General features: G+C 46.2%; 1 protein-coding gene and 1 long non-coding RNA gene across 4 annotated transcripts in view; one reads left to right on the forward strand and one right to left on the reverse strand.

The window, feature by feature from the left end:
• Window positions 1–26,651, reverse strand: part of ARHGAP4 (Rho GTPase activating protein 4) — a 229,147-nt gene that overhangs the window by 38,656 nt on the left and 163,840 nt on the right. For 2 of the 3 annotated variants that reach the window (XM_063936299.1, XM_063936301.1), the window contains 9 exons: window positions 22,559–22,741; window positions 20,146–20,274; window positions 19,846–20,067; window positions 18,106–18,207; window positions 17,055–17,249; window positions 11,337–11,421; window positions 9,853–9,880; window positions 6,376–6,478; window positions 2,498–2,558 (listed from right to left, as the gene is read on the reverse strand). In XM_063936299.1, coding sequence (XP_063792369.1) covers window positions 2,498–2,558; window positions 6,376–6,478; window positions 9,853–9,880; window positions 11,337–11,421; window positions 17,055–17,249; window positions 18,106–18,207; window positions 19,846–20,067; window positions 20,146–20,274; window positions 22,559–22,741 — 1,108 coding nt within the window. Of the gene's footprint in view, window positions 1–2,497; window positions 2,559–4,226; window positions 4,255–6,375; window positions 6,479–9,852; window positions 9,881–11,336; window positions 11,422–17,054; window positions 17,250–18,105; window positions 18,208–19,845; window positions 20,068–20,145; window positions 20,275–22,558; window positions 22,742–26,651 lie in introns of all 3 variants that reach the window. The other variant, XM_063936300.1, reaches the window with a different exon arrangement.
• Window positions 9,082–20,529, forward strand: LOC134948369 (uncharacterized). The gene is made up of 4 exons (XR_010182946.1): window positions 9,082–9,223; window positions 9,295–9,436; window positions 17,003–17,257; window positions 18,121–20,529. It is a non-coding gene; the product is annotated as an uncharacterized LOC134948369 (long non-coding RNA).

The raw sequence follows: 26,651 nt of genomic DNA on the forward strand, positions 1-26,651 counted from the left end.
CCCCACTGCCTAACCCTCCCTTCCCCACTGCCTAACCCTCCCTTCCCCACTGCCTAACCCTCCCTTCCCCGCTGCCTAACCCTCCCTTCCCCGCTGCCTAACTCTAACCCTCCCCCGCTGCCTAACCCTTCCTTCCCCACTGCCTAACCCTAACCCTCCATTCCCCACTGCCTAACCCTCCGTTCCCCACTGCCTAACCCTCCCTTCCCCACTGCCTAACCCTAACCCTCCCTTCCCCACTGCCTAACCCTAACCCTCCCTTCCCCACTGCCTAACCCTAACCCTCCCTTCCCCACTGCCTAACCCTCCCTTCCCCACTGCCTAACCCTAACCCTCCCTTCCCCACTGCCTAACCCTAACCCTCCCTTCCCCACTGCCTAACCCTCCCTTCCCCACTGCCTAACCCTCCCTTCCCCACTGCCTAACCCTAACCCTCCCTTCCCCATTGCCTAACCCTAACCCTCCCTTCCCCACTGCCTAACCCTCCCTTCCCCACTGCCTAACCCTAACCCTCCCTTCCCCACTGCCTAACCCTAACCCTCCCTTCCCCACTGTCTAACCCTCCCTTCCCCACTGCCTAACCCTAACCCTCCCTTCCCCATTGCCTAACCCTAACCCTCCCTTCCCCACTGCCTAACCCTCCCTTCCCCACTGCCTAACCCTAACCCTCCCTTCCCCACTGCCTAACCCTCCCTTCCCCACTGCCTAACCCTAACCCTCCCTTCCCCACTGCCTAATCCTCTCTTCCCCGCTGCCTAAACCAAACCCTCCCCGCTTGTTGCCTAACCCTAACCTCCCCTTTTATGTGCCTAACCCTCCCTCCCCGGTCCCTAACCATACCCTTATTTATATAGCACCAGCAACTAAGCAGCAGTTTACCATGAGTAACAGGCGCAGTAATAAAACCGACAAGATACACAGGAACCAGGGCCAGGTGTAAACTTGCAATATTTGCTAAGGGATACGGTTGTTAGATCGACACAACTTAGGTCAACGGTCATAAGGTCAACCACCATAGATCGACATGCATTAGGTCGACAGGGACTCTAGGTCGACAGGTAAAAAGGTAGACATGAGTTTTTCACTTTTTAAAAAAAAAATTGGACTTTTTCATACTTTACGATCCACGTGGACTACAATAGGGAATGGTAACCCTTGCCCAAAGCATGGGAGCGAAGAGAGCCATGCGAGGGGACACGGTGCACTAATTGGGGTTCCCCGTCACTTTACGAAGAGAACGACACCAAAAAAAGTCCAAAAACTCATGTCGACCTTTTGACATGTCGAGCTAGCACATGTTGACCTCATGACCATGTCGACCTAGTGTCCCTGTCGACCTAATGCACGTCAACCTAAGTTGGGTCGACCCAACGACCCAAACCCTTTGCTAATTACTGACATTTGTCCTCTGTTAAATATTGATTTTGCTTATGAATGGATATTTGTCCTTCTCTGATATACTATATAACGTCCTACCCAGTCACAAGTCTGGCATTAAACTGCAATATATAAAATGGTGTCTACTAAACCCACATGCAAAAACTGTCAACAACATTCATTATGTTAATAAATAAGAAGCGGCCAGTGAGCAATGTATGTGATACCAATGGAGAAATTGGCCCCAATGTAATACAGTGCGAGGGTTACGAAGTGCAGTGATTTCACACTCAGATTTAAAGAGGTATTTTTTTTTACAGTGCAAAGCTAACCGGGTTCTGCATTGTAAAAAATTGGCACTTTAAATCTTAAGGTAGGTATGCACTTAACCATATGTTGCCCGATCCAGAAGGCACATCGCCTAGCGTGTACCCGCTATGTTGCTGATGATGCGTGCTCCTGCGAATCTTTAGTGACATCCTCCGGCGGCCCTACATGCAGGGCCAACGGAAGACATCACTAGTAAGGGCCACACTGCCAAATACAGCATGGCTGCCGCCGTCGCTCTGTCACTGCTGGCATCGGCAAGTGTATATGCTTCGGTCAGGTCCCGTCACTACCGATGTCGTTCGGTACACACTTCATCTAGTGTGTACCCAGTATTAGGTACACAGTAGACCGATATCGGCACGATTTGCTGCATCGACACAACAAATCGTGCAAATCGGCTTGTGTGTACCCACTATTGCGCGTTTCCACAGGTCATAGGCGATGGCTGTCACTGCTGGCATCGGCAAGTGTATATGCTTCGGTCAGGTCCCGTCACTACCGATGTCGTTCGGTACACACTTCATCTAGTGTGTACCCAGTATTAGGTACACAGTAGACTGATATCGGCACGATTTGCTGCATCGACACAACAAATCGTGCAAATCGGCTTGTGTGTACCCACTATTGCACGTTTCCACAGGTCATAGGCGATGGCTTCCGGTTGGCATGCGACCCGATGTTTTTCTAATAAAGGACGGAACAATGATCGTTCCATCCTTCATTACATCGAGATGGAGTGTACGCACCTAAGACAAGTGACTTATAGCATGTCCCTGTGGAGTGTTCTTACCGTGCAAGTTTATAAATCGGATGCAGCTGGATACAACCCGTGGGATGGTCTCTCCTGAGCTCTGCATGGTAAAGACAATGTGTTATATAATATATATTATACAGACTGCCTACCATCTACCCTTCCTGCCCTAACACACACAGGGAAGGAGCTACGCCTAATCCTGTATTACCTTCTCCTCCAGTGAGTCGGCATTGGCCACTACATATTATACCACGGTGACAAAGGATATCCAGTAACTATTCAGGGGGAATCCATAGGTAAGGCACCATTAAAGTCACATACAGTAGGGATTGACGGATATAAACGTGGGGATTATAAGTACATTTTATTGAAACAAAATAGAAATAATTAGTAACTACAGCGGGGGAACCTACCATGACTGTGTCACTCAAACTGCGGCATGTGTACTATATACACAGCTAATGCAATGAAACATACAAGTGTTCTAAATGCTTTATATTACCAATGCACACTTCCTTATATAAAAGCTACTGATCACATTCACATATATATGCTTGTGTATAAGTGTGTGTGTGTGTGTGTGTGTGTGTGTGTGTGTGTGATTGTGTTTATTTATACAATACAACCTGAATTAAGGAAATGTATTTGTATATTGTGCCTTCTACGCTCAGCTTCCCTGACATCCGGGGGGACGCCCAGCACAGGGTTAGCCCGCCCCGCATGTCAGACCTTGCCCTGCCGCACAAGTATAAAAGCATTGCACAGCGGCGAAGCTTTTGTACTTGAACAGTAACTCCCCACCAGCGCAGTTCCTGCACGCTGGCAGGAGCTACTCGCTGCTGTGAGGTTCGCAGCGACTGCGTGTGATGCCACAGCCGCCGCGGCCCGCCCCCCCCCCCCCAACGGTCCAGGCATGCCTGCGTTGCCCAGACCGCGCCTCCTAAATGGCGGCTAAACGCCGTAGGCCCACCCCCTCCCGTCCATCGACCGCCTCTGCCTGTCAATCAGGCAGAGGCGATCGCAGGGCTGAGACAGCCGGCGCATGCGCAGCTCAGACCTGATCGGCTGCTGTGCGAAAATCAGGTCTGAATTAGACCCATTATGAGCTGATAGGTGCAAGTTATTCCTGACAGAAGGGCTCAATTTAGAACTGCAGAACATGTGGACCAGCACTATGTGTGTGCAAGTGTGCATCCTTGTCCATGACATTTCTAACCTATTAATCATTCAATATTTGCGGCATATCCCCCAAAAACGTCAGTTTTGTAGGGGATACCCACAAATAATAAATATCCCCTGAAATTATGAAGGAGGGAATGCAGCAGATATATCAGATCTCAATTTTTGACAGCAGCCGCAGCCCCCGGTATCTTCAGATGACATTACCCGCCATAGCCTATGTACCCAAACTCGGTCTTCAAGGCATCCAGATTTTAAAGAGATCTTTGATTGAGCACAGGTGAATGAATTTGTAGTTTTCATTTAACCATCTGTACTGAGCTACAGCAGTATGTATATACTTATTCGGCCAAGGTAAGACGCTTCTGATCCCTACAGTATCAGGTGTAAGTGGCAAAATCAGGCAAATCTGCATGTGAATGTTATTAGTAGCGCTTTTAAGTAACGCTAAGTGTATTTAAAATGTAGTGGTCCTTTAAATAACAATTACCTAATTAGACACAGGAATATTGAAATAAAATTCATAACACAACAGTAGCAAAGAAAGCAATGATAGATAGGAAGCGGAAGAGTCACTGAACAGTACCTGGGCACGGGAAAGGTACCGCCGTCTCCTGCAAGCAGCGTAGAGGAAAAAACAAAAAGACAAAGAGAAGATGGATGTATAACAGGGTAACAGGCAAGTGCAGACAGTATAGCAGATCAGAGCCTGTGACACTGCAGGAAGGTGCAGAGGGGAGAGGGTGTGAGACACTAGAAGGTGATTTGTACCCTTAATAATTAACGCAGAATTGTGCATAGACCAAAGAGCTCCCACGTGAGACCCGTGAAGGCTGAAGAGAAAAGCAGCAATCAGACTTCTTACAAATGTACCTTTCAAATGCAGAAAATAAACGAATGAAGGCAAAGGAGAGAGTTAAAAACAGAACACTTACCAATTACATAATAGGCAATGGGAATATTGACTTTGAATGTAGTAAGTGAGGGCAATTAAATATTACATACGCAGTGCCGGATTGGGGCATAAAGGGCCCACCAAGGGAAAGCAGTGATAGGGACACATGCTTAAGGGGTGTGGCCAGCCACCAGAGATGCTTGGCCAACCATTAGAGAGGATATAGCCTGCAGACACCATAGATACGACAGTGCATGGAGTGTTTATCCATGTTTCTGCTCTACCAGGTAACTGACATAGTAACAGAGGGGCAGATTTATTAAGCCTGGTGAAATGATAAAGTGGAAGGTGATAACGCACCAGCCAATCAGTTCCTAACTTCCATGTTACAGGCTGGATAAATAAACCCCAGAGTAACAAATTATAATTGAGTGCACCTGACATTAGAAGAGGAGGTTGGCCCGCCAGGGATTTCCCCTGTATTCCGGTGAGCCAGTCCACCCCTATATACAAGTGTGTGTGTATTCTTTTGACTTCTAACAAGATACTCTTATCCGCCTGGTGTAACATATAATAATAAAGGCAGTATGTGTGAAATTTATTAAGATCAAGAAATATGTGCAAAATAGATGTCCAATCAGCATATAACTACATGTTATGCAAATGATCACTGTGTACAATATAAAGAGTAATAGTATGCTTCAAAAACATTATATACAACAGGATAAGTGGCATAAAGAATGTAACACAAAACTATAGTACACTAGAAAGCAAACATCAAGTACAATATAAATCGCTGCATATATTTTAAATGAGCCCTAAATTAAGTCCTAAATTGTGACAGCAGACAGCGAGATACTGATTCGTCAAACTATAATGTTGAATGTCATATTGTCGACACCTGCAAAATGTCAACAAACAGTTAAAAGCCTTTATGTACCTGTCGACATTTTGTCAGTGTGGATATATTGCAAGCCGACATTGTAACTACCGATTTTTTGTATGCCGATATAATGTTGTCTATATAATGATTGTTGATATTGCGACTGTTGACAAAACATACTGAAACTGAGAAAAATGACCTCTCTGCCCCCAAGGGCTGAATTTGGCCCTTTAAAGATTTTGGCGCCTGTTGTCTAGAGAGCCACCATAGAAAGGCCATGCAAATCTTACTGTGCATGACTATTTGAATGTACTAAGCCGACGGGCAGATGTGTAGTAAAAGTAGGGAGAGGTTGTGACATAGGACCATTTACTGCAGAGTGTTTCCATTGCCTATTACAGGACATGAAAAGGGAAGTTAGAAACAAACAGAGATAAAAAGAGGAAGAAGAGATGAGATAGATGAAATAGATGAGGAAGATAGATAACAGTAACTGACTGTAAGGCTGAAACGAGACAAGATACTTTAGGTAGGTAGAGCATAGGAAAAAGCATGAGCAAAGTGGAAAGCGAGGAGATAAATGAAAAAAAAAAATGTATCAAAATAAAACACAAAATTAACAGAAAACGTATAAAAAAAACATAAAAGAAAATGCATTAAAAAAAACATAAAATAAAACGAAAACGAAGACACAAGACAGGGACACAAGCAAATAGCAGAAGGGTTTTTTGAGTTGCAAGTGAGCGATTCATATTATCCAGGATGCCATTTGTGCAAGCAGAGAAGCCCAGGCTGTAAGAGTAGTAGAGATCCGCACTGACAGAGAGAGAGAGAGAGAGAGAGAGAGATCTGTGAGGCCGCAGCTTCTAGGGAGAAGAGAGATGCTGAAGTGACCCCCCAGATATAACACAAGCCTGATCAGAAAGCAGAGGAAGCGGCAGCAGACACAGCCGGTACCTGCACAAATTCCTCCAAATTCCCGTTAAACAGTTTCTGGTTATACTGGGACGACGGTCGCTGCCTTTTCAACCTCTGAGACTTACTGGTGCTGGACTGCGGCCTGAAAGCAACCGTGTGACACACAATTCACCCACACGCCTCGCTCCACGTTATAGTATGGTATAATATAATACGGTATATAACTAAACTAAAACATAAAACTTAACCAATAACATGGCCTTTATCAAAGGGAGGGGAAAGCATGGAATTGTGATATAGGGGGACATTTACTAAGCAGTGATAAAAGTGGAGAAGTGAGCCAGTGGAGAAGTTGCCCATGACAACCAATCAGCATTGACATAACATTTATAATTTGCATACTATAAAAGTATACAGAGCAGCTGATTGGTTGCAATGGGCAGCTTCTCCACTGGCTCACTTCTCCACTTTAATCACTGCTTAGTAAATGTCCCCCTAAGGATTCTTATTTTACACATCAATGGGGAAATAAGTATAAACCTTCATGTCATATACGAAGTCATGTTTTATAATATCGTTAAAAGATGTATTAGTATGGAATACTGATTGTATAAGAGAAGACAATGAAAGAGTTATTTAAAAAAAGTGGCCGGAACATCTGCTTTTATGTAACATACAATACAGAGTGAGATGTATCGAGCCTTGGAGAGAGATAAAGTGAAGTAGCTGCCCAATCGGCTTCTGTCATTTCAAAAGCTGTGTTGAATATGTGGTTGCTATGGGTCACTTTATTGCAGATGTCTAAACCATTGGAGAGAGATAAAGTGGAGAGAGGATTAGGGGTCTAATATGTATTAAGCCTTGGAGAGAGATAAAGTGGGTGGAGATAAAATAACAACCAATCAGCTCCTAACTGCCATGTGACAGGGTGTGTTTGAAAAATGACAGGAGCTGGTTGGTTGGTACTTTATCTCTTTCCAAGGCTTATTACATATGCCCCAAAGTTTAAAAATTACACAGTTAGGAGCTGATTGGTTGAAACATCTCCCCCGCAAACTGACTTCTGTATGGAACAGATTAGTACAATAAAGCAGAACATAAGAGATACAGGATTACTAATGCAAAGGTTAAAATGCTGATTAAAATGCCTTTTGTCATTTTTTGTGTTAATTGTTAATTCTTTGTGTAATTAAGGAGTCCTTGTATACAGAGGTGTAACTGTGGGGGGCAATGGAGTCGGCTGCCTGCCGGGCTCTTGCTCTATAGGGGGACACCTCTCCTCCCGTTCCGTGTTCAGCGACACCATTCAGTTAGGTCAATTGACAGCCACCGCTATCTCTTCTGTGGCCAACTCCCCTCCCCCACTAGTCCCTGCACCTTACAAGTCACACCCTCTTTTTTAAAAAGTGTCAGACCCAGGATTAGAGCCCACGACCTATTACACTGGAAGCAGGCACCTTACTAATGGAGCTATAGTGTACACTCTAGAATCAGGGCAGGGCGCCGGACTGAGAGGGGCACAAGCGTGTGCGCGCATGCGCCAAAAAGGGGGGGTGGCCACGCAAAATAGGAGGCGGGTCACTACGCATAATAAAAGTGGGCGGTTCAGCCCACAGACGTGAAAGAAGGGGGCGTGGGCAGCCGGCAGCGTCACTGTTGGAGGCGTGCCCAGCACCTACGGAGGTGCTGGGCTTCCCCCAAGCTCTCTCAGCGTGAATGGATGCCGCGCGCATGCGCACGGCATCTGTACACGCTGGTAGGGCAGGAAACGGGCGTTTGTTTTAGCAGGGCGCCGCAGAAAGGGCAGGGCAGGTTTTGCCCTTAAAAAATCGGGCAGGGCGCAGCGCCCTGCTAAAACAGCCTAGTGTGAACACTAGAGCTATTTGCTCCTGTATAGGAAGCATGAAAATTGTAACTACAGTATATGAAGTTACTTCTCTGACAATAACACGTAAAAATCATATAGTTACATACATACATATTGTACATATATTTCTCTATATATGGGGGGGGCACTAATATTTATCTTGCCTCTGGGCAACTGGGATGAATTTACGCCACTGCTTGTAAATACCCGGGTATTTATACAATGCCCCAGGGTATGCTACACTTTACTACGATGAGATTTGCTAGATCAGCTGCTTGTGCCGTATTTGCCTCCGTGTGTAATTAATAAGCTGTTGTATCAATAAACATTGAACTCTGGTACTGAGATCAACCGTTTTGAAGGCTGTAAGCAGACGTTTCATTTGATAAAATCAAAGTAATCATTTCCAGCAGAGAACCTGGCAGAGATCAACAGCAATAACTGTATACAACGTGGTAACCCATCATGAGCTGTGTTTTAATCACTTCCTTCCTTCAAGTTCTCTTTTTGTGAGTGACATAAGTAAAGGGCCTGATGCACATTGTCATACGCAATGCAGACGTTGATTTTTTTTGAACCTGCGTGTGTGCACTCATATTTACGCTGTGTGATTGCGACTCACTGAATCAGTTGTTCAAAAGTTGACGGGCGGTGGCAGGGAGGTGGCAAGTAGCGCACGCTAAAATGATCCATTCAGTGGCAGTGTTGTGGCAGCATATCAGTGAAAGTGATTGGGTACGCAGACGCACAGCTGCAGACATAGGATGCTAAAAATGCACTATCCATAGTGCTACTACAAGTTCCAATGGTGTAATCGATGTTGGCGTCTAAGGAAGCACCAATCGGTGTTACTGCTTGTACAGATGCTGACAGTGGGAGTCTCAGTCCTAGCAATGTTGGCTGCACGGATGCACACAGGGGGGAGGAGTTTGTAGCCGCATTTGCATGAAGGCTCAGACAGGCAGACGCTAATAGACCCTGCTGTGCAGCTTCTGTCTCCACTTCAGAATCAGGTCCAAGGTAAGCATTTTGGCAGCAGTAGCTCGCTTAGAAAGTCAACAACATATTGTCCTCCGTTCCTCATTCCACAGGTGACAACGTAAGGCAGACCGACTCTACACAAGTGACAGCTGCAGCCTGTGAGGTCAGGCAGTGAAGGATTATGGGAAAGCAGTCATCTGACAGAGTCCCCTGATTTTTGCTATCCTTGGTTGCCACAACAGATGTCTTTAGGTCTGTGCACTAGACACAAGTGTAACTCACAGCTATTGTATATAAGGGCCACACAAATGAACCTGCCTGGACAATAGGATTCTCCGAAAGATTTTTCCCTTTATATATGTATCATGCAGCTGCCAATCAAAAAAGCAGAAAAAAAAAGCACAGACAGACATTAGCAAACATCACTCAATAAAACTAATTATACACACACCAAGACGTGTCCATTCAAACTTGCATATGACAACATGATACAAATAGGATAAACACAGAGTGATTGCCCTTTAAAAAAAATGTCTGAATGTGGTCGGCATCCCGCACGAGTTCTGTGGTGTGTGATTTCCGTTTTCAAACTTAATGGGGCCACATCACTACCCCCCCCCCCCCCCCTTCTCTGCACGCCGCAGGCAAGTTTCCCATTGTATACATACCCAGAGACATTACTGTGCAACTCAGCAGCTGTAGAGGAAAATGGGAAACGTCAGATACATATATAATGCACCACATACGTATAAACTGCTATACATAATATCTGCATACAGTAAGCTCAGATACAGTACCAGTCAGTATTTATTAGGAAAGTGGGTATTATAAGGAATAATACAGACCCGCTACTGTAAACTATTACAGGAATTAAAATTTACCTCAGATTTTGTTGATCTGTGTAAAGCTACTTATTATACCCCTTTTCCACCAAAATGCCGCATCCGACCCTAGTTTTCGAACACTGGTCCAACCCATGTCAGAGCCGGGTAATGCCCCGTTCAATATCACAGGCTGGACCCGGCATATTGGCGGGTAGACCCCTTTCAGACTGCACCCGTGTGCAGTCTGCCAGTTCTGATAGTGTCTGGTGATGACATCATCTCCAAGCGCCGGGGATCCACCTCTATCTATACTTTTAGTGTGACCCGGATCAGATGATTGCATTTTTCTAGTCACCCCCCCAGATTACCTCCCCCAAACGGTCACTACCTGTCACTCACTTAGCAAATAAATCCTCACGGCTTCCGCCATTGTAATCAATAGCACGCAGTGCGGATGTGATGCATGTGCAGTGGCAAAAAAACTGTTTCACTGCGTCTGACATCAACATTACGTCCACCACTGAATCAGGCCCGGGCCACGGACCAATAGCTTGCTAGTGTTTCCACAAAGATGGGAAGGCCTTTTTCACCTGGATCACTAAAATGTCCAGTTACAGTGCTGGAAGCGCCTAGGGCCCGATTCACATATGAGCGCAATGTCGATGTTGAACGTATGTCACAATGCGTATGTGCCGCGATGGCCTTGAGCAGCGGTCGCAGTGGGGATTTATTTGCACAGTGAATCAAGCCAATAGACCACTGAGTTGTGATGTACTGCTCTCACTGTGGGGGTCATTCTGACCTGATCGCTCGCTGCAGTTCTTTGCAGCGCAGCGATCCGGTCAGAACTGCGCCGGCGCATGGCTGACAGCCGATGGCTGTTGTTGCCAAGTGATCGCCTCTGCCTGATTGACAGGCCGAGGCGGTCGCTGGGCAAGAGGGGGCATTTGGCCGCCGTTTTGTGAGCGCGGTCCAGCCAACGCAGGCGTGGCTGGACCGTGCGGGGGGCATGCCGTAGTGGCTGCGTGACATCACACACAGCCGCTGCGAGCCGGGCAGCGACGAGTAGCTCCCGGCCAGCGCACAAAAGCTGCGCTGGCCGGGAGCTACTCCTGAAGTACAAAAGCATCGCCACTGTGCAATGCTTTTGTACTTCAGCGACGGGGCAGGGACTGACATGTGGGGCGGGCTAGCCCTGTGCTGGGCGTCCCCCCACATGTCTGTGTTCCTGATCGTAGCTGTGCTAAATTTATAACAGCTACGATCAAGTCGGAATCACCCCGTGTCTCTTCCCTAGAGATCCAGACGCTCGGCTTTAACGCCCTTACCTTTGTCTATGGCTTCCTTGAGCCGGTCACGCTTTGACTGTAATTTGCAGATGGTGCTTCTTCCTGCCAGATATTTCTGTAGCTTCTGCATTTAAATAAGAATATACAGAGTCACAATTGCACACAGTGGTCAGTAACGAGATTCTTAGCTAGCCAGTGTCACATAAACATATGCATAGATGATTTACCCAACTGCAGGGGAGTTGTTTAGTTCTCCGCCAACCCAAACAGCTACAGTCTACTCCAAAAATTGAAATGTACACAGTTAAAGAATAAAGGTAATCATCACCTCACCCTTATTTTTCGGGCGTGGTATACGATGTCGACATTCAGAATGACGATACTGACAAAGTACAAACTGAGAGAATGTCGACATGTGCATATTGACAGAAAACGGACAATGGGATTTTAAACTTAATCCTAACCCTAACTGCAGCTAACTGCAGCCTAACCCTAACTGCAGCCTAATCCTAACTGCAGCCTAACCATAACTGCAGCCTAACCCTAACTGCAGCCTAACCCTAACTGCAGCCTAACCATAACTGCAGCCTAACCATAACTGCAGCCTAACCATAACTGCAGCCTAACCCTAACTGCAGCTTTATCCTAACTACAGCCTAACCCTAATTGCAGCCTAATCCTAACTACAGCCTAACCCTAATTGCAGCCTAATCCTAATTGCAGCTATTAACCCTAACTGCAGCCGAACCCTAATAGCAGCCTAACCCTAACTGTAACTGCAGCCTAACCTTAACTGCAGCCTAACCATGCACGCAGCCTCACTGTAGCCTAATCTCACCTCCAGCATCATATGTCAACATTACGTCAGTATTGACAATATGAATGTCAATGTCTGAATGCACCAAGTTATTGGGGCAGTAGCTTGGATAAAAGTAACTTCCATTTAAGAAACATTTCCCCCATGTATGAAAACACACCCCCTAGCAGATCATTTCCACAATACAGCTGATATACAAATCGCATGAGGAAGCACAAGATGTTATTATTGCTCTGACCCATCATTAATTTGCAGTGTGCACAGGTTTTGGACACATAAATCAGACACAGAAGCTTTGTCCCTGTACACCCAGACTGATTCAAGGCCATTACCAACCTGAGCAAAGTCGGCAGTTGCTGTAAGGGGTGTAGTATGGTTGTGTAAGGACAGGTGCACAGATTTAGTTACAGTTGTATGCAAACGTCTGAGCACCCCTGGTCAAATTGCATGTTTCCCGTAATCTCTAAGTATACTGAAGAAAATTACAGGTGCCAATACATACGTAATGTCTGTAAGGCTCCCGGATTAGGCAAAAATCTCCAGAACAAAGCAGGGAATTTGCAGAAAGAACAAGCACCCGCTGCTATGTCATCACAACCCAGATTTTATGTTTAGATTGCTTATAGAACCACTATATAACAATCCGCATCCAATTCATCTTTTATACCTCTCCCGAAAAGCAAGGTAGACATTTTATAGCACAATTAGAATTTATTTGCTGAATTTAACAGATTAAAAAATTATTAAAATAAGGCGGCTGAGGGCTTGAAAATAAAAAGTAAACATTTTTATATCTAGATATAGAAATATCAAAATGCCTCCTGTTTAAAATTATCCGAAACATCCATAAGACTGGGAAATTAAAGGGAAAATGCTGGAGCCAAGACGAGATTTGGAAAATTAAAAAAGAGCCACAGCAATTAATGTACGCAAGTAATATTGTACTGGAATTCCTCTAAATATCAAAAAATCCTAGAAGCTATTGTATACTACGTAAAGAAATTTAAGATGAAAATAGGTTGGACAGTTCAGCAAGACAACGATCCAAAACTTATCTCAAACTCAACCATAAATTACCTATAGAAAAAAAAAAACAGTCCGCAGAATTGAAAAATTTAAAAAATTTAAAACTGGTCGAAAAAACGGCACTAATTCAACCATGTGTTTTCAATAGCTGGTGATTTTGCCCATTTTTTAATCCATTTTCGCCCACACCTTTTCACCTTTTTTTTTTAGTTGAGTTTTGGGTGAAAACGGACCCAAAAAGGGGCAAAAACGCTTGCAAATTCATCAAAACAAAATTCGCCGATCCACGTGGTTTTCGCCAGTGGCGGATTTTTCAACCAGTCGAAAAATCGGCACGGGCATTGACTGGTTGAAAAATCCGACAGTCAAAAAATGTGCACTTTTCGCCCATTTTTGTAGTGCGCCCTAAAAATGGGCGAAAAAAGCACATTTTTTGACTGTCGGAAATTTCGGCACTTATTGAATACAACCCAAAGTCAACGAGGAGATCTCAAACAGTGGGCGAATTATGTGAGGAAGGGGCCTGTGTGCAGTCTCTGACCAGGCCTCATCCTCTCTAGCCAGTGGCATAAGTAGTAGACTCTAGTACTGTGCTAGAATCTACAGAGAATGTGCAGGTCTCCAGGAAAATGGAGCAGTGGACATTTTCCTAGTGAATTTTCTACTGCGCATGCTCAGATTGCATGGAAAATGGTCCAGTGATGTGTGCAGTACTGCAGCTCCCACCGTGGGTCTAGGAAGAGGTGAGTATTAAAGAACCAGGCATGCCCAAACAGGTTTAAATATATTGTATTGATGAAATATGACTTGAGTTCACTAATGGAATAGTAATTGCATTCACATATATTTCATCTTCATGTGTTTGGTGCTTCTGGAGGTAACAGACAGTAGTACTTTTGTTTTACTCAGCGCGAGCAGTAGCATAATCCATTCACATACGGGGTAATTCCAAGTTGATCGCAGCAGGATTTTTGATAGCAATTGGGCAAAACCATGTGCACTGCAGGGGGGGCAGATATAACATGTGCAGAGAGAGATAGATTTGGGTGTGGTGAGTTCAATCTGCAATCTAAATTGCAGTGTAAAAATAAAGCAGCCAGTATTTACCCTGCACAGAAACAAAATAACCCACCCAAATCTATCTCTCTCTGCAAATGTTATATCTGCCCCCCCCTGCAGTGCACATGGTTTTACCCAACTGCTAAAAAATTTCCTGCTGCGATCAACTTGGAATTACCTCCATAGTCATAATATTCAAATAAACCTCCACACTATGCAGGTAGCAGAACAGGGATAGAGAAGGACCACGTGTGGGAGATACCCTCTTCCCCCGGGTCATGCTAATGGCCCATTCTCCTGAGCATTGTCACCCCCCCCCCCCCCCCTCCTGCACACGTCTTTGCTTGATTGACAGGCAGAGGAGTTTGCATCTACTGCGGATCACCCACAGTAGATGCGGGCGAATGCACAGGACCAGTCCCGCTGGGCGAAAGCAGAACTTCTGGTTGGATCGTGATTTGCGATCCAATCTGAATTAGGCCCTATGTAAATTGTTTTTTGAGGTCTGTAAAGCGCCTTGAGTCCTGTTGGAGAAAGAGCGCTATATAAATAAAATTATTATTATTATTCTGTAAAGCACCAAGTACCAAAATAACCCTCTGGCCTGTACAGTATGTAGCTTCTCTTACAGCCAAACAAAGTGCGATTTGTACACAATGGGGCTAAAACAGAGATGATGTATGTTCATTTACGAAGAGTGGGCCTAATTCAGACCTGATCGCAGCAGCAAATTTGTTAGCAGATGGGCAAAACCATGGCCCTCATTCCGAGTTGTTCGCTCGCAAGCTGCTTTTAGCAGCATTGCACACGCTAAGCCGCCGCCTACTGGGAGTGAATCTTAGCTTATCAAAATTGCAAACGAAAGGTTCTCAAAATTGCGAATAGAAATTACTTAGCAGTTTGAGTAGCTCGAGACTTACTCTTCCAGTGCGATCAGTTCAGTGCTTGTCGTTCCTGGTTTGATGTCATAAACACACCCAGCGTTCGCCCAGACACTCCTCCGTTTCTCCAGCCACTCCCGCGTTTTTCCCAGAAACGGTAGCGTTTTTTCACACACTCCCATAAAACGTCCAGTTTCCGCCCAGAAACACCCACTTCCTGTCAATCACACTCCGATCACCAGAACGAAGAAAAAATCTTGTAATGCCGTGAGTAAAATTCCTAACTGCATAGCAAATTTACTTGGCGCAGTCGCTGTGCGAACATTGCGCATGCGCAATAAGCGGAAAATCGCTGCAATGCGAAAAAAATTACAGAGCGAACAACTCGGAATGACCACCCATGTGCACTGCAGGGGGGGCAGACATAACATGTGCAGAGAGATAGATTTGGGTGGGGTGTGTAAAAACTGAAATCTAAATTGCAGTGTAAAAATAAAGCAGCCAGTATTTACCCTGCACAGAAACAAAATAACCCACCCAAATCTAACTCTCTCTGCCCCCCTGCAGTGCACATGGTTTTGCCCATCTGCTAACAAATTTGCTGCTACCATCAGGTCTGAATTAGGCCCAGTCTCTTATTCACTCCGGGGCTGTGCTTGCTCGGGTACCATGTGTACGCTAGTAGGGACGATGCATTTTGGTCGCATCAGCACATGCAACTGAAAGATTTAACTGGGCTGTAAAAGTATGTTCTCATACAGGCTACACATACCTTCCAACATTTTACACATAAAAATCGGTACAAATTAGGAAAGGGGGAGTGACCACGGGTAAAGGGGGCATGAACACGCCCCTTTTCCTATACTTTCAATGGAAGTTTGGAGAGCCAAAAACCGGTACAGACCATAAAAAAAGTCCTGTACCTGCCAAAAAGGTACAGCTGGAGGGTATGGCTACATTTAGTGAGGGTGTACACATGCATAAAAATACATGTGTTCAGGCAGATCTTCTGCACCAGTGATAGGGCTTGCACAAGTGTGCACTGACAATGATGACAGCTGGACACTAAGGGGAACATTTACTAAAGCTTCTAAAATTGAAGAGTGGTGATGTTGTCCTTGGTAACAAATCAGATAATGTCTATCATAGGGGTGTAGTATGGCTGACCGGCGGTCTCCTGACCGCCGGTCAGCTTACCGACGCCGGGATCCCGGCAGCATACCGACGCCGGGATCCCGGCGGGGAGGGGCAAGTGCAGCAAGCCCCTTGCGGGCTCGGTGGCGACCTGCGGTCGCCACGGGTTCTATTCCCACTCTATGGGTGTCGTGGACACCCACGAGTGGAAATAGTCCCTGTTGGTCGGCATGCCGACCATCGGGAAAGTGAGCCGTCGGGCTCGTGGAGGAGGTCATGTGACTGTCGGTCAGCTGACCGGCGGTCACATGAATACCACCCCTATCATAGCTCTATTGCGTTCTAGAAAATGCTAGACAGAATCTGATTGGTTGCCAAGGGCAACATCACCACTTTTCAATTTTAGAAGTTTTAGTAAATATGCCCCTAAGAGTAAGGACACGGGCGCATTTAATCAGAGATATATCAAGACTTCTAAAGAGCTTAGAAGTGGACAAGCGGAGAAGTCGTTCAGCAACAAATTCACTTCAAGGTACCATTTACCAAGTCCAATCTATAAAATGATAGGCATAAACCGATTAGTTGCTATGGGCAACTTCTCGATTTTTCAAGACTTTATACATCTCCCCCATAGTTCCATACACAAAATGTGGTAGCAATTACATCAGATTTATTTTCAACTCTACCCCACGATCTCCACATCTCTCTGTTGTTTTTTTCTCATCTGTCCTCATCTTCTTTCTGACACTCATCTCATTACAAACCCCTCTGTGTCCCCAAATTCCTAGTCCCGCCCTCATGATAACAAGCCATGTAATCTGCAAGCTGTGCCCTGCTTACTGAAACATAGAAGGTCTCTGTGTCTTGCTGGTTGGCCCGTCTCTTGGCTGTGCTTGTTTTACTGCTGGTGTCTGATCCTGTGGATTTCAAGGATTCCGTAGACTGGCTGGACTGAAACGCATCTGACAAGTCAAAGTCTTCAGCGCCAATGAGATCCAGTAGAGCCTGAAGAGTCGCTTTGAGGGTCTTGTTCACCTGCAAAGGTAAGAGAGGGGGGACACGTGAGTACAACGGAAGCACTTGGGAGGACACCCACAAAGGGGAAGAATATACAAACTCTACACAGTTAGGTCTGTGGTGGGAATCGAACCCATGACCTCAGTGCTGGGAGGCAGTAATGCTAACCACTACACCATCTGTGGCAACTTTTTGTCCGCAGAATCCAGGATTGTAGATTCCAAGAGCTATCTACTCACCATGCTACAGTAAGTGATGGGGGCTGCATGGAATGCTCTATGACACAGGTACTCAAACTCGGTCCTCAGGACCTCACATGGTCCATGTTTTGCAGGTCACCTTTAGATTTTTAAAATGTGACAGTTGGTGATTCACAGTGCAGCTGCTGGGTGACGTGGGAAATGTGAACCTTGTGGGGTCCTGGGGACAGAGTTTGAGAACCACTGCTCTATGACATTATCACATGCCCAAAGACGTAACTGGTTTTGCCTCCCACTTCAAACAATGCAGGACACAAATACACAAATACTCACTACCCGGATGCATTGTGTTTGATGAATGTTTCCTTTTTGCCAAATCAAAACTCCTCATGCATAATAAGGGTTCCACTCGTGCTCCATGGTGAAGGAGTCATTCGATCACCAAGTGTTGCAAGCAAAAGTCAGCGATAATAATTCATTGCACAAGAGCAAAACTATTGAACGCACTATAATTACTGTGGGGAAGTAGCGTAGGTGTGAAAAATGGGAAACTGATATCATTAGAAATAAATAAGCCATTGCTTGATAAAATCCTGCCGAGTGTGGAACTTTCTATGCTCTGTGTTGCTAGAGAAGTACTTATTTGAAAGTGACAACTCTGGGGCATAACTCACCTCTTCTGTTTCCAGGTGCTCCTTTTCCAGTCTGGACTGAATGTGCTGGAAGCGAGTAATTAGTTCTTGGTGGAACAGCGGCTCAGACCGAACTTCAGATACCTGAAGAGAGAGACGTGATGCGATGTAAGATTTTATAAAGGACACAATGAACTACTTTGCTCATCTGGCTTCCAGTATCCCCTCTACATTGACGACATCCAATTGTACTTCTCCCCACCCCATTCTCACCTTCTTCACGATCTGATATCCAAATGCTAACCAAAGCTGAACATCCCCATAACATGGCGGCTCTCCTCCCAGAGCTGCCACCACCAAATGCTTACCATCAACTATAACATCATCTCCTCAGTCTCCCAATCCTCCGGGTTTGGTGTCTTCCCTGACTGCCTGCTGCTTTACTCTTCCCATCCAATCCAACAGCCTCGTCATCAAAATGCTGCTAGTATACATCCTTTTCTTACCCACGATGCAATCTAAGCTCCTCCACTCTCTCATCATCTCTCTCCTTTTCCTATCTGCCAATCCCATGATGAATATGTCGCCGCTTCACTCCATCCCAAATGGCAACACCACTGTTCAAATACCCACTGTGGCTCTCTATATCCTCCAGAATCCAAATGACTGAAATGGCCCACCTCACTTAAAAAAGGCCCTCAACAACCTCACCCCTTAATACGTTTAAATGCTCGTCTCTGAATACTATCCCACAAGCCCTCTAGATCAGCATCTTCCATCGTCTCTAATGATCACTCCCCAATTACCACCTACAAGACTTTTCCCGTACTGCTGCACAATATTATTATTATTACATTTTATTTACAAGGCGCCACAAGTGTTTTGCAGCGCCGTACAAAGGACAGTACAGGGAGACAAAACTTAGCATTACAGAAAATAAATAACAAAAATAGAGTACAGGTAACAAAAAGCACCACCATTCTCAAAACAAAATACAGCTAAGATGTAAGTAGCGAGGGAGTAATCATTGTACTACTTGGGGCTGGCGGCCATAGATAGAGATGAGCCTTTACCAGCAGGAGAAAAAGCTGAATTCTGCTCAGACTCTCCCCCAGCTTTCAAATCTTTCAATGCTCTCTGACAGCCCAACTCTTTACTAGATCCTACCAACCTCCCACACTGGTATACACTCGCAGCTCACCCACGAGAAGTTACACTTATCTCAGCTGTACCCTTTTACCACTACAATATAAACGGTCACAGGTACTGTAGGGCTCTCTTCACTTGGTTTTGATGTGTAAGCACAAAAAATGGTGGCCAAATGCCCTTTTCATAGGTTTGCCGCAGACCAGTAAGTATTAAAGTAGTCTGCAGCGGATATCAGAGAGACAACCACTGTGGGCTGCCGGCATCAAGCTTCAGAAAGCAACTGTTTCTGGAGATGGTGACTGATAAGCAACGCCACCTGGAGAACTATGGGCTTCTTTCTGCAGAAACCCCTGGAGAGGGATCTCAAGGATCCTTTTCCATCCCCCTGTGGCTTATGCATGCGCTGGCTGACTGCTGTTCATGCGCAATAGGACTCCCGGTTCATAAACCCGGCAGTCCTCTCTTCACAAGGGACCGCTCAGAAGAGCTGCCCCGTTCATATCTACATTATATATTCTGGATATATACAGGTTTCTGTTCCCCCACTACCTGGTCCTGTGGTGCATTCTATATCGGTAATAACAACAGAAAATGTTCATCACATAATTACAGCAAAACAGCCAAGATCCCCACCTCATCTCCCTCATGGGGCTGGAAATCAAACCGTGCTGGGGGGCAGAAGGCATCACTGCGCATCTCCATTATCTTGTTCTTGTCTGCCAGGGCATCTAAGTTATCCACAGCCCCCTCAATGGCCTGAAGGCCTTGGTGCCTGGAGGCCTGGATCCGCTCCTCAGCCTGCAAGTACACGCGCAGCGTCTTCCCCACAGACAGGTGGAAGCCGAGGTCGCAGCACTGTTGGGAACAGGGAAATCGCACATTACTGAGGCACAATAATCAGGGCGTTGAATAAGAAGAGGAGGATCCTCTTACATCGATGAGGTCACTGATGTCGTGGATGTAGTAGTTATTGAGGTTGGAGTTCACGGTGTTCAGGTTAATGAGATACTCATTGCGGGCCTTTGTGCACTTCTGACTGTTCTCCAAGTATTTCTTTAACCTCTGGAAACACAATGAAAACATCAAGCAAAGAAGCTGGAACACAATTACAAAGATGTCCCTACAGGTGTGTCCTCCTACATCCTTGCTGCAGTCCTTCAAGGCTGGCACACTTTCTCCGTGGAACACTCCAATCTGACCATACTTTCCCTGCCTTACAATAGTGACCGTATATACATATCTTATTTATGCTGGTTTCAGTGTGCAATTATTTCATCCTACAGTATATAATAAAAGGCTAACGCTGCTCCTCACCTCTATGGGGGGAATTCAAGTGTTTTGTGTGCGCCGGCGGCCACTAGATGGCACCCGACGGAGCAATTCAAGTGTGGAGGATTCAAGTGTGGCTCCGTTCGGCCGCACACAGCCACTGGCGCTGTCATTACTGTTATGCCGTTCCGTCATTTTGTGGGGCTTATTTCGTAGAATACAAATAAACTGGCAAGCTTGTATGCATTTTAATTACCGCCTTGTGACATTCAGTGTAGTGCAGAACAAACAGAACTTATAGTTACACTAGTATACTGTACCGAGACACTCACATAGTAATCCTCTTATAATAACAGTCCGTTTTGTTTGTCAGGGTGGCAGACGACGTCCAGAAACGGTTTCTTCCTGGCAATCCCTAACACTAGTCTATTAGAGTTCATCTCTCTATTAGATCACCCAACTTGTCCAGAATTGTTCACCTCACCCTCAGGAAAACAGTACCTTTATTTGCCCTAAGCTCCACCCCTATTATATCCTAAATGGCTGGTATTACACCATGGGGTATATTAAATTAGCGTCGGATCCATTCCGACATGCATTTGTCGGAATGGATCCGACAACCCCTATTTAAATCTCATCTCAATTAAACTTTTTCAAGTCAAATTGACATGAGGGACCCCGAGGAGGAGAGGGGGAGCCGCGGGGAGACCAGCCGGCAGACGGAGGAGATCAGCGTTACAGTAGCGCTGCAGAAGGATGCAACACAGCCGCCCGACCTCACGGCAGTGTCCACCCGGCTCCAGCAAGCGTGACCTCACTTGCTGGAGCCGGGTGGAAGCTGCCGTGAGCGGCGTGGCTGTGTGACATCCTGCTGCAGCGCTACTGTACGCTGATCTCCTCAGTCTGCCGGCGGCTGTCCCCCATCTCTCTGCGGCTCCCCCCCCCCCCTCTCCTGCTCTAATCCCTCATCTCAGTCCGACATTTTTTTATGTCGGACTGAGATGGTCGAAAAGGGGGCCAAAACCACAAGCACGTGGATCGGCAGCTACTCCGCCGATCCACGTGCTTTTCGACAAGTCGAGTTCATCAACTTGTCGAAGAAAAAGTCGAATACTGCCGTCTTTTCGACAGACGGCGGCTTTCCACTTTAATTGAATATACCCCCAAATCTTCTTTTCTCTCAGTCCGAGGGTTTCCTAGTTCCATGTGCAAAGCTTATTAGCCAAAGTGTTCTGTTTGACCTGAATGAAGCCCCAACCTGAAGTCTGCCAGCAGGAGTGGAGAAGTATCTCTCCTCCAGACACATATGGTAAGTCCCTTACTTTGCCACAGTACACATTTGGGATCATTAATGGACCACAAACAAAAGACTAATCGCAGAGCAAATGACCATGCCATAACCACTGTGTGCTTACTTGTTTGTATGTTCCGACATTAAGATTGTGTGGGGGCCAGCATTTTTTATGGCGACCTCGGTTCCTGCACTCACACTCGCACAGGTTTTCTTGTCCATAGTTGCCTCAGTAATAGGGGCTCTTGATATTGAGTTGCCAATAGACATGTAAATCCATGATCATGCCTGGTATAAATGCTCAGCACTACTTGCCTTGTTTACGTTGCCAAGCGGCAGTTCTTAGGGGTCTATTCATAAAGCAGTGAAAAGAGTGGAGAAGTGAGCCAGTGGAGAAGTCGCCCATGGCAGCCAATGTTTCTAGAATGCTCTTGATATATGTTACATCAATGCTGATTGGTTGTCATGAGCAACTTCTCCAGTGGCTCACTTCTCCACTCTTTTCACTGCTTCATGAATAGACCCTTACTGTCTTTCAATAGTTTTCAAAAACAATGAGAACTAACCAGATTTACTTGCTTTTATGCTTGAAGAGAGATAAAGTGGAGAGACAAACCCAAACACAGCCTGTAACATGGCAGTTAGAAGTTGTACTTTATCTCTCTTAAAGCTTTGACAGATCTGAGCCCCATGTATTGTTAGTGACCTTCTGGACGGACACAATATCATAATGGGAAACAACATTAGCAATACTTACAATACAGATGTTTATATTATACTAATTACCTTCTCCACAAGCCTCTCGCTCTTCTTCAGAGAGCTGCGCCTCTGCCCCCGCTCAGCCACCGGCGAGCTTGCGGTTTGCTCGCTGACTTTGCCCGTGCGCTTTTCTTCCTGCTTCTCTGCCTCCTTCAGTTTGTGCTCAGAGTTCAGACAGTCGTTGTGGTAAAGCTGGTACGTCTTCATGGCCTGTAGATACAGAGCGAGAGTTACTGATCCTACACTGGACAGTGTGCATAGTAATAACTTGCGCTCTGTAATTGGTTAAGACACTTAGGGCAAGTCATGTGTGATCAGTTAGCGCGTGTCCCTATCTACTTCTCTGTACTGTGTGCATTGAAGGCTGATGGTAACATTAAGCAGAGCTAAGCGGTAGCCAAAAGTGCCAATGGCTAGCGGAGCCTGGAGTGACATAATGTAATCCAGTCATTTTATTGCTCCTGGGGCATTGCCACTGCTGCAAGCGGCTTCTCCTCCAAGTGGTGAGGAGCTAAGGATGTCAAAATGTGAAGAGGAGTGTCTGCCAAAGCCTGAGGTGGCAAAGAAGGGATGCCACTTCAGAGTGGGGCTGCAGGTGGCACCGTCTATGTTGTCCAAAGGGCTTGCAGGAGACTATGGGGGTAAAACAGAGTTGATCGCAGCAGCAAATGTATTAGCAGTTGAGCAAAAGCACTGCAGGGGGGGGGGGGGGGGGGGCAGATATAACATGTGCAGGGAGAGTTAGATTTGGGTGGGTTATTTTGTTTCTGTGCAGGGTAAATACTGGCTGCTGTATTTTTACACTGCAATTTAGATTTCAGTTTGAACACACCCCACCCAAATCTAACTCTCTCTACACGTTACATCTGCCCCCCCCCCCCCCCCCCTGCAGTGCACATGGTTTTGCCCAACCGCTAACAAATTTGCTGCTGCGATCAACTCTGAATTAGGCCCTATGTGCACCAACCTCTGACTAGTCTGACTTAACCCGTATTAGTAAACTTTCTTTAATTCCTGGATAGCTTTGAAGTCGGTCACTTAAGCAGTTGGGACGATTGTTTAATGTGAAACCGAGCGAAGGAAAAAGAGCCAAACACTTTTTAAGAAAAAACTTGTATATATACTGTATATGCGAAAGTGATTTTTGATTTGCTGACTCTGCACTTTCACGGTGACCTGAGAAATACTTTACGATACTGAAAATGCTATGGTTCTGGAATTATTGTTGAATAAAGTACCACTTCTTCTTTACAGCAGTGCGCCATTTCCTCTTTTTAGCGCACTGCTGTACAGGCTGCTAAATATGTTATAAAATGTAAACACTGAACTTGGACAGCTGGAAGATGGGTAGGCCGAATCAGAAGTAGTAACTACTGCACAGGCAAACTGGGAACATGCCTCAGCTTTACGGTACAAGGGGCAATATGAGAACGATGGTATATTTATCTAATTTACTTTTTCTTTATTTAATTTTTTAAACATGGGTATCATACACATAAAATAAGTCACAGATGAAAAAAAAGGGAAGTACACAATCATACCCTCCAGCTGTCCTTTTAGTAGGTACAGTACCCAGTAGCGGATCTTGCCACGGGCAAGCAGGACTTTTGCCCAGGGCGCCGCCTTTCCGGAGGGCGCCGCACCGTGGCAAGATCGGCTACTGTGCCCCCCCGCCGCTGTGCCCACCGCTGTCACCCCCGCCGCTGTGCCCCCCCGCTCTGAAGGGAACCAGACGCTACGCGTCTAGTTTCCCTTCGTGGAGGAGACCTTTGCTGTGCGGTGCGCGATGATGTCAACGCGCACCGCACAGCATTGTGGCACAGACGCTAGGGGTCATAATTGACCTCTAGTGTCTATGCTAATCGAGGAGAGGAGCGGCGCCGGCGGCTGTCCGCAGCGGTCTGTATCAGGAACGGGGATAGTAAGTACACTTTTTTTTTTATTCCAGCGGCGCTACCGGGGGCACAAATGGGGGCGTTACTGACCACGCCCCGTGTGAAGCCACGCCCCTATAGTTTTGCCCGGGGCGCAACCACAGCCAGAACCGGCCCTGACAGTACCTTTTTTTATGGTCTGTACCGATTTTTGGCTCTCCTAACTTCCATTGAAAGTATAGGAAAAGTGGTGTGGCCACGCCCCCTTTACCTATGGCCACATCCCTTTTCGCATTTGTACCGATTTTTATGTTTTAAATGTTGCACGGTATGCACAATACAGGCAAGGGGATACACAAAGGTCATAGTTTTATATATATATATATATATGTATTTTTTTTTTTATATTTGCGTAGGAAACACTACACTCTGCATTACACTGCTGTCAGGTGAAGGTTTCTGCAGGGAGAGTTGCTGTAATATTTGGGTTTGCCTCGCTTAACAGTTACCCGTAAAGTCTATTTATTTATTGTATAATCCAGTGGTTCTCAAACTGTGTGCTGAGGCACCCTGGGGTGCCACGGGACACTTGCAGGGGTGCCCTGGGTTGGTGGTCAAGGACAAATTCAAATTATTTATGGTCAATGTAATAGGCAAAACCAGCGCTGGTGGCCACTAATCATAAAACATGAGGACAAACAGAAGCGAATCCTGTCCCTCACCACATAACTGACCCTACGGATGACATATAAACATAATTTACTTCATTTAATATTTCTTTCTAAATTTCTCAATAAGAAACGTTTGGCCTAGGGGTGCCATGATTCAAAAAGTTTGGGAACCGCTGGTATAATCGTTTTTTATTAAAGAAACACAAGCAAAATAATAAAGGATGTTCCTGACAGTGGAGACTCCACGCTGGATAAATATATAAATATTGTGCAGTGTACTCTAAAATTGAAGCGCAGAACACATAAGCTGTTGGATATTAAAAATAAATCACGGAATCAATATGTAGCCACTTTTTGCAGATATAATCGCTCTGGTGCATTCTTTCTACAACAGAAATCATTGGGCCTTATCCAAGTTGGATTGCTTATGCGATCCAACTCGCAGTTTCACGATGGTCGGGACACTGCGCGTGTGCAGGACCTGTTCTGTGCATGTACAGAATGGGTCCTGCGATCGCATTGTAGAAATGTGAACGCCTCTGCCTGATTGACAGGCCGAGGCCTTCGTGGGGAGGGACAGAGGCGGCTGGCGTTGCCGGATAAGGGGGCATGTTGCCCCCGTTTTCCGGGAGTGGCGAGGCCAAGGGCTGCATTGCGAGACACATTTTCCGTGGCCTTGCAAGCCACCTTAGGATGGCAAGCCGCTGAGTAAATTCAGTTTTACTTAGTCTGCTGTTGCAGATGAACATCGCATTCATCCAGAACTGCGACCACATCGCAGTGTACAGATCGCAAATGCAGGAAGGAGGTGCTATACAACCCCTCCTGCATTTGCATTGCTAAGGACTGAATTTTAGGCTCATAGGGGGTCATTCCGAGTTGATCGTAGCTGTGCTAAATTTAGCACAGCTACGATCTTCTTCCCCGACATGCGGGGGGACACCCAGCTCAGGGCTAGTCCGCCCTGCATGTCAGTCCGGCGCCCCCCACCACTCGCACAAATACAAAAGCATTGCGCTTTTGTATTTGTGTAGTAACTCCCGGCCAGCAAAGCTCCTGCGGCTGGCCGGGAGTTAATTGCCGCTGCCACTGGCCGCAGCGGCTGCGTGAGACGTCACGCAGCCGCCGCGGCCCGACCCCCAATGGTCCGGCCACGCCTGCGTTGGCCTGACCGCGCCCCCTAAACAGCGACTTAATGGTGACGGCCTCGCTGACCTGGTGTCTACCGCAACTGCGGGTAAGTCATCTTTTCTTCATTATTCCTTCCTTCTTCCGCACAACAGAAAAAGGCGCCCCATTATCAGATGCAGTCCTTTCGGCCTAATAAATACAAAAAAGGAAGGGGCTCGTCCTTCCTCGCTTCAAAAGGTAGAGGAAGGGGAAAAAGGTCGCCTGCTGTGTCTGGCGCACAGGACCAAGAGTCCTCCCCCGCCTCTGCCAAGTCCACTGCATGACGCTGGGGCTCCCATACGGGAGTCCGTGCCGGAGGGGGCCCGTCTCCGAATCTTCAGTCAGGTCAGATTTCAATCGGGCCTAGATCCTTGGGTCTTAGACATAGTGTCCCAAGGGTACAAA

The sequence above is a fragment of the Pseudophryne corroboree genome, chromosome 8 (assembly GCF_028390025.1).
Source record: "Pseudophryne corroboree isolate aPseCor3 chromosome 8, aPseCor3.hap2, whole genome shotgun sequence".
Lineage (NCBI taxonomy): Eukaryota > Metazoa > Chordata > Amphibia > Anura > Myobatrachidae > Pseudophryne > Pseudophryne corroboree.